Source organism: Oryx dammah, unplaced genomic scaffold, assembly GCF_014754425.2.
Source record: "Oryx dammah isolate SB20612 unplaced genomic scaffold, SCBI_Odam_1.1 HiC_scaffold_4, whole genome shotgun sequence".
Classification (NCBI taxonomy): Eukaryota; Metazoa; Chordata; class Mammalia; order Artiodactyla; family Bovidae; genus Oryx; species Oryx dammah.
In genome coordinates this window covers 30,507,957-30,516,164 of record NW_024070188.1, presented here as the reverse complement: position 1 = coordinate 30,516,164, position 8,208 = coordinate 30,507,957, and the positions used below count along the sequence as shown (strand labels likewise).

The following is an 8,208-nucleotide window of genomic DNA, read 5'->3' as shown; positions in this document are numbered from 1 at the left end:
TTGAAAAACTAGTTATATTTCATCCTCCACGAGTATCGATGATTACTTCTTAAAAAACTAAACCCAATTTTTTCATTGCTTTTCTATAAATTTATATTAGACCGAGGGTTAGTATCAACAGTCTGTTTCAAGATTTCAGAGCAAAGCTCTGCCATCCTATGCAGGCAGCAACCCTTCCTGAAGAAACAGGATTGGGCTTGTTGCTGGGTTTTAGTAGACTGAATGCTTGAGGGGGATGAGGGGCTTCTCTAGTGGTTCATGGCTAAAACTCTGAACTCGCAAGGCAAGGGGCCTGAGTGTGATCCCTGGTCAGGGAACTAGATCTCACATGCTGCAACTGAGAGTTCAAATGCCACAGCTAAAAGATCCCATATGCCACAATGAAGACAGAAGATGCTGTGTGCCACAACTAAGACCCAGGGCAGCCAGATAAACAAATACATATAAATATTTTTTTAAAAAAGACTGAATGCATAAGCACATTCCACCATGCAACCTGAGCTACCCATGATGACCTGGGTGTGGTCTAATCATCAAGTCATAAAATTGGCTGTGCACAATAGCACCCCATTGTCAAAGGAAGGTGGCATGGATGATGTTGAGCTTCAGGAGGCCCTAAAGATACATACAGTAAGTCACCTACATAGAAATGAGTTCTGTTCTGACAGCATGTTCGTAAGTCCAGTTTGTTTGTAAGTCCAACAAAATTAGCCTACTCAATGAACACAATTGGCTATGCAGTACTGTACTGTCTTAGGTTTATATTTTTCACACAATACATAAAAAAAATAAAGAAAACATTTTTAATCTTACAGTACAGTGCCTTGAAAAGTACAGTACAACAGCTGGCATGCAGGGGCTGGCATTGAGTCAATAAGCAAGAGGAGTTACTGGCTGGAAGAGGGAGAGGAAGTGGGAGATGGTAGAGCCAAAGGATGGTTAGCAATAGGAGATGGAGGGCAAGCTGTAATTTCATTCATGCCTGATGTTGATGACACAGGTTCCATTTCCTTCTATTTACCCTCTTGAAAAAAACGATCCAGCGATGTCCAGGTAGTAGTTCCTTTTTTCTCATCACGGCAGCACTGGATTGCACTCTGAATGGCTGTTGAGACCTTCGTGTACCATTCCAAGTTTGGTTCCTGTGCCTCAGAACCAACAGTAGCTCCTCCAATAAACACAATCCCCTGCCATTTCCTGCATCGTGAATGTCTTCAGTTATCCAGTTACTTCTTCCTCTCATTTTTCTTTGTCCTTTCTCTGGGCCTCCAATTCTATCAGTTCTTCATTAGTAAGCCTCATGTTCGCATCTTTGAAAGTTCACAATTTGAAAGTTCATATGTAGGGGACTTAATATACTAGTAAGTTACAGGAGAAAGTGGTCCAAATGTCCCTGGGCCATATTTTTGCTACATTACCATCTCTCCCCTAGTCTGTACCTTTGTCTGTACCTCCTTCATGAAGAGCTAATGATAACCAGCTGACTGAGGAAGAGAAAACCTGGACCTGGCTTACAGAAGGTGCTGTACAATAAGCAGGCAACACCTCAAAGTGGGCAGCTCCAGCTGTACAACCCCTTTCTGGGACACCCATCAAGGACAGTGGTAAAGGGAAATACCTCTAGTGGGCAGAATTAAAAGCAGTGCCCCTGGTTGTTCATTTTGCTTCAAAGTAGAAGTGGCCAGAGGTGTAAGTCTATACTAACTTGTGGTCTCTGGCCAACAGTTTGGCTGGATGGACTTGGAAACAATATGATTGGAAAATTGGTGACAAGGCAGGCTGAGAAAGATACGTGGATAGACAGCTCCAAATGGGAATCTGAAGATATTAGTGTCCCATGTGAATGCTCACTAAAAGGTAACCACAGCAAAGAGAGATTTTAATAATCAGGTGGATAAGATGGCCAATTGCATGGATACAGACCCCTGACCATTCTGGTTATCATTCGGCTCATGAACAAAGTGGCCACAATGGCAGGACAGAGTTATGCATGGTCCCAGCAACACTGGCATATGTGAAGACTGATCTGGTCACAGCCACTGCTGAGTGCTCAATCTGCTACATCAGAAACCAACACCAAGTTCCTTACATGCTCCATTGCTTGAGGTGATCAGCCAGGTGGAATATTGACTACATGGTACCACATCATCTAGGAGGGTAGCATTTTATTCTTAAAGAAATAAACACTTATTCTGAATATGGATTTGCCTTCCCTGTATACAATGCATCTACCAAAACTACTATCCTTGGACTCACAGAAAATCCTATCAACCATCATGGAGACCCAAGGAACATTTCTTCTGATCAAGAAACTTACTACCAAATTCTAGCCTTTCTCTGGCTCGAGCTACAAGTCCAGGGCTTCCCGGGTAGTGCTAGTGGTAAAGAACCCACCTGCCAATGCACAAGACACCAGAGTCATAGATTCAATGCCTGGTTTGAAAAGATCTCGTGAAGTTAAGAAATGGCAACCCACTCCAGTATTCTTGCCTGGAAGATTCCATGGACACACAACAGCCTGGCGGGCTACAGTCCATAGGGCTGCAAAGAGTTGGACATGACTGAGCAACTAAGCAGCAGAAGTCCAGGACTACACTTTAATAAGAGTCAAGAGTTCAGGAGTACTAAAGGAGCAGATGGAAATGTGGCCTCCTGTACAGATATGAAAATAGTGCCAATGATTAAGCAGACTGAAGGACTTAGCGTGTGTTGTTCCCCACCAGGAATTTCCCTCCAGATCCTCCATACCTCAGCTTAAATGTCCATCCATAGTCAATCACAGCTCATGACTTGCCACTCTGGCCTGTTTTCCTAACAGCACTACTTGCCAGTATACTGCCTATTTGTCATTATGCATACTCTTTTTCTCAATTATAGTAAAAAGCCTTGTTGAGCAAGTTCAGCATTCAATCAAAACTTCAGTATCCTGACACATAGCTGGCATTCAATAGTTGCTGAGTAAGGGATGCCCACTTAAAGCCTCAAAGATGTCAGCTTTTAGATGAATTCTTTAATCAAGACATGTTGCTAGTTGCCAATGCAAAACAGCTTAACTGTAATGTTCTGTTTAATAGGAAAATATTGAGGTATGTCCCTAGTGGTTTAAATACTCATACAACCATGATAAACTCACAAAGCATTCCAGGCATTGGGAAAAACTTATAATTCAATGGATTGCTCTTTCAGCCATCTCTTTTTATTTACAGTTTGTGTTTAATGCAAATCAATTTCATAACATGAAAAGTTACTATGAATCAAAGCATAAATACACAAACACAATATACAATCCAAAACAGATATACAGCATTCAGGTGTGAAACAAAAGGGAATGTTCATTCACACACACAGTAGCTTGAGATCTGTTGGATATGTTTATTCCAGTGTTGGTTTCTAAAGATGGGGAAAAAAATGACTTTGGTTTTCAAAACTACTGTGGCCATATTAGATTCTGGAATATCTAAGCATCAGTGTGTGACCATGTGAACAAAAGACTTTAGGGAGTGTCTATTTTTAAAAAGGTTGCTGTGCATCAAGGCAGTTGTGAAAAGATTTACTTTCCAAAATCAAGCCCATTTTAGGCTTAGGACCAGGTTCTAACTATCTAAAAATATCAAATGATAACAAAAAGTGTTCCAAATGTGGCTACTCTGATTCAGTTTAAAAAGAAGTATTTACAGAAAAGAGTATAAAAGTTTTTCTAAATTCAATGTAAGCAAGCTCCAGTATTGACTTCACAAATATTTGATTTACAGTTTGGCTCCTTCACATATTAGCCTTTTTCATTTCAAAATTTGTCAATTTTACCTTCGAAACAGATCATTTTTTAAATTGTAAAAGTTATTCAATGTATGCAGAAATAAAAAATATTTTGAAATTCATTAACAGCAATGTAATTCTATTCTTTGTTACCTGTTCAAATGAATCTAGTGTTCTTTTTGAATAGGAATAGTATGTAAGCAAAATGTATTCATTATGCTTGAATTTGGGGTAGATTAATCCATCTTTGCCCTGGCACTATATAAAAAGTCAAATGCAATGTCAGCCCAAAGCCCCAGAGGAAAAGTTCAGTTCCCAAGAGAACAGTTGATAGCTTAACATAAAATTTTATCTATCGTATGTCAGCATTAAATTAGTACTGCTGAAACAACACTTTTGAGAATTTACAGTAACTCCTGGAAGTTCCTGCTAATGTACATACAGATAGAATCACAAAAGCTTTCTGTTTTACCTAATTGTTTTATGGCCTTATAAATTTAACGAACCAAATGCAAACTGAATCTGTTCCACAGCCCATTCTTTATCTCTAAGTAAGATAAAATCTATTCTCATTTTCAAGGTAGAGCTTTATGTGTCCATACTTCTTAAGCCACATTTAAGGAAATCATCGCAACTAATTTTGGATGTTGTCTCTCTTCATCTTGTACAGGTAACTCCAGCAGATTTAATACTGGCATTCATCATCTAGTCAAACCCTTCACATGCTCTTCAAACAAATTTGGGATCCTCAATAATTTCTGTCAATTAAATAAGGTGTGGAATTAGCAGATTTATTCAATGAAGACTTCTTTTTCTTTTTTCCTTTGTCACACAGGATGTATAGATGCCATTTGAACTGGATTTAGAAGATGGTGAAGTACAGATGTTTCTTCGCCTGAGTCTCTTAACAGTAGAGATGTAGAAGGGAGACCGAGATCACAAAGAGACTGGCTGTTGACTGCAGAGTACCATCGCTTGCCTTGGTGGTGGCATTGGCTGGATGAGGGGCAGGTGAGGTAGTCTGGGAGGAGTTACTTGGAGGTGTTACAACGGTTGTTTGATTTGAGTAAGTCTAAAATATATAAAAAGTTACACTGATCAATTTCCACATTACAGTTGTCTCTCCACATACATTTAATATGCCATTAAGATAGATGATACAGTCTGAGGTTTTTTTTCCATTATTCCCTTACCCACATCATTTCATTCTGAATTTCTTAGTCCCACCAAAATCCTTTAGTTTCAAAAACAACCACTTAGTGATGATTAATGACTGCAAGTAACAATAACTAAAAACAAGCAAACAAAAATGTTCTTCAATCACTATGTAACTCCCAAGTGTATGACTTGACCCTTAATTCTTTATAAAGTAATAAGGAACCAAGGTACCTAACCCACTTTCTGTGATTATACTGACTTACTGGTGTTACAAATAGGCTTCTTCTACTTTCTCAAGAAGGGGGAGATTTTAAAGGTACACTAATAATTTGGATTTTAAAATACAGCAATTTGAGACATATGTTTTGAGAATTGAATGTCTTCATGAATTCGCTGGGTAACTTTCACCTACCTGTTTAATACAACTTTGCATTAAACTTAAGGGGCCCCGGGTATCTTATCTGCTCCTTTGAAGTCTGGAAATCATATACAGCCCTTCTCAAAAATGGCCACAATATTTGTCTTAAGTTGAAAAATATAACGAGCCTCTGCCTTAAGGCAAAATGATCTCACCCAAAGCATCATAAAGTCGGAATGACTTCACAACAGATGAGAAGGTCTGATGTTGGTTTCATAAGCAGCAGCCCTCCTGCCTGGTCACTAAGCCCAGCACTGTGGCCAAGCACCAAGGTCCCCCAGCACCCCAGTGCCTGAGTGGCATCATTCACCACACTATTTTTCAAGTCATAAAATGCACAGTCCAGCAGGGCACATGGTAATCTCTCCTTTGTCAGGGAACAAAGGCAGATGGGAGATTTCAGCTCTCACTGCAAGAGAGGGTTTTAAAGGGCTTCTGATTACAGCTGGGACAAGAACCTGGCACCAAGCAGGTCTGGGCCACATGTATGTTTGGCTACCTATCAATTCAAAGATAAAACCATTTTATCCTTTGTTGTAAATCCATAGAAAACCCAGCTTCTTTTGTTGTAAAACCCATAAGGACATTCAGCAAACATCGACTAGAAATTTTATAAAGCCTATCTAAAATAGACTAATTTTTAAAATCTCAATGAAATCAAATATATTTATTTGGCACCTACCCAACAGAGTATGCTACCAAGAAAAGCACTCCCAGTAAAAGGAAAGCATTAATAATATAGGGAACAATTTAAAACAGGGCTCCTTATTTGGGGGCAAGACCTGATTTGGGATCCCTGAAGGTAATCTCTTATCCAACAAAGCCTTGGTGCATCAGGTGAGTTTTAAAAAAAACCTGAGCCCAGGGCATCCATAGGAGAATCAAAGGGTCCTCTACACCAACGAAAAAAACTAATGTTAATATATGAAATTGACAGTAAACATAAATTTCCCTACTAAGCTACCAAAGATTTATTTGCTGAACCTCAAACCCTCTGAAATTTAGGGGTATGGGACTGAATCTGGCTGGGAAAGGAGATGGGGCGGGGTGGGAGAGACCAGCTTTTCCAGTGGCCACGCCCCTCCCCCACCGAGGAATCGAGAAAGGCTCGGGAGAGCAGCCGACCCGCAAAACAATAGGGTACAGTTACCCGGTCCGCGGAGCGGAAGACGAGGAGCGCTCCTCTCTCGGGCTGCGCTCCCAGGTGAGCCCGGCGGCTGGATGTCTGGGGACCTGGCGCACCCAACTTTTTCGGAAGAAGTGCCCAAGGGACCCTCCTCAGAAAGCCCCAAAGGAAGGCGATGGAGACCCCACCGCTGGGGCACCCCTACCTACCCTCCAAGTCCAAGCTACCGGAGACAAATGCCCCTTCTTGCCCTCCCAGCGCCCCCCACCTTCGGTCTCTCAGGCTCAGCCGCCGCTGGCCTCCCTCGCGGCCGCCGCGCACCCACCCGCCGGACACCGGGGGCAAGATGTGTTCCCGGGACAGAGGATCTGAGGAGGCTGCGGGGACCGGGACAAAGCCTGGCGGGGACTCGGGACCCAAATGTCCCGTCGGCCGCCCGTCCAGAGAGAGCCAATCTGGCTAACAGAGGGTTCCGCTGGTGACCTGTAAGGTCGTCCCCAGGAGAGCACAGGGTCAGGAGAGGGTCCCCCCCCGGGCTTCAGCCCCCGAACACGCGGGACTGAGGTGGGTTAACAGGGTCAGTAACTGGGGCTTGCTCGGGATCCACCAACTAGCTCTGAGTGGAGGATGGGCGAGAGCTGCGCCCCCCGAGGGGGATCTTCCTCTCTCTTTGTGTGATGCGCTAGGGGACGCGAAGACACTCGTACAGGGAAGCGGGGCGCTCGTGGGATCCAGGGACGACCTCCCCAAAGGGCCTGAGGTCTCTGGGTGCTCCAGGGGTGGGGGGCGCATTTTTTCCCGCTCTGCGTGAAAGCGGGCGGTGGACGTCAGGCAGCCTGTGAGGGGCTGTGCGAAACCTGGGGTGGGGCAAGGTCCTCCTAGCCCACGCGTGGAGGTGCTTTGTTCTCGGGGCTGCCTAAAGGGTGGGGACAGCCTGCCAGGAAGTGGAAAGTGGGCTCCAAATTGCCGCCCCCTCTCGCCCCAGATCAGATTGTACTAGATTCTCTCTCCTAGTTCGGATCCACAACCGAAGGTGGGGACGCAGACCGGTTCCCTGGGGGCGGTCCCACCCGCCTAGGGCGCGGCCCCTGAGCCCCCTCGCCTCGCCGGGCGCCAGGACCTCACCTGCGTAGGTAAGAGCAGCGCCAGAAGCAGCAGCCCCAGTCCGAGCCTGGCTACGATCGCTCTCCCCATGTCCGCTCCGTCGGTGCGCAGCGCGTCTCGCTGGATTGCAGGGTGCCGAAGGATCGCTGGCGGGGTGCAGGCAAGGTGGGGAGCGCGGCCGGCGGGCGGGACCTTATATACCGGGCCAGCCACAATAGCCGTGACGTGGCGCCGCCCGCCCACCCGCGCTCCCCTCCTCCACCGCCGCCCCCAGCGCGCGCCCGCCGGCCGCCTCCCCTCCTCCCTGCCTCCCGGCCCCCGCCGGGTTCGCAGCGCCCTCTCCCTCCGCCGGCCCGGAGACCCCGGGCCGGCAGGTGGGCGGCCGGCGCCGCCGGCTCCCGGAGGGATGCTTTATGTTTTCCCCGGGCGGGCAGTGTGCAGGCTGGCGCAGGCCGCCCAGTGACTCCCACACAGGACCCGGGGCGAACTCGTGAGCCGCACACTCGGCTCCCAGGCCCGTGCCCAAGTTTCCTTTGTTTCCCCGGACCTGCCATCTTATCCCCCCAAAAGAAAAGTCTTCAGCCTCCCGCGCAACGCGCGGCCTCCAGTCTGGGCTCTAGCTGCTGCGCGGACCCCGACTTGGGTT

General features: G+C 45.8%; 1 protein-coding gene across 1 annotated transcript; it reads right to left on the bottom strand.

Moving 5' to 3' along the window:
* Positions 1-3,174: 3,174 nt before the first annotated feature.
* CD24 (CD24 molecule) lies at positions 3,175-7,773 on the bottom strand. Its single transcript, XM_040238578.1, has 2 exons — positions 7,584-7,773; positions 3,175-4,828 (listed from the first exon to the last, which is right to left on the bottom strand). The coding sequence occupies exons 1-2, from the start codon at positions 7,650-7,652 to the stop codon at positions 4,661-4,663; spliced, it is 237 nt and encodes a 78-aa protein (XP_040094512.1). The 5' UTR covers positions 7,653-7,773; the 3' UTR covers positions 3,175-4,660.
* Between the last annotated feature and the right edge of the window lie 435 nt (positions 7,774-8,208).

Bases quoted from the DNA above. Each gene is read 5' to 3' on its own strand.
- CD24 (XM_040238578.1), bottom strand. From the start codon at position 7,652: ATGGGGAGAGCGATCGTAGCCAGGCTCGGACTGGGGCTGCTGCTTCTG. The intron at 4,829-7,583 runs GTGAGGTCCTGG...TATATATTTTAG, and splicing joins CGCTGCTCTTACCTACGCAG to ACTTACTCAAATCAAACAAC.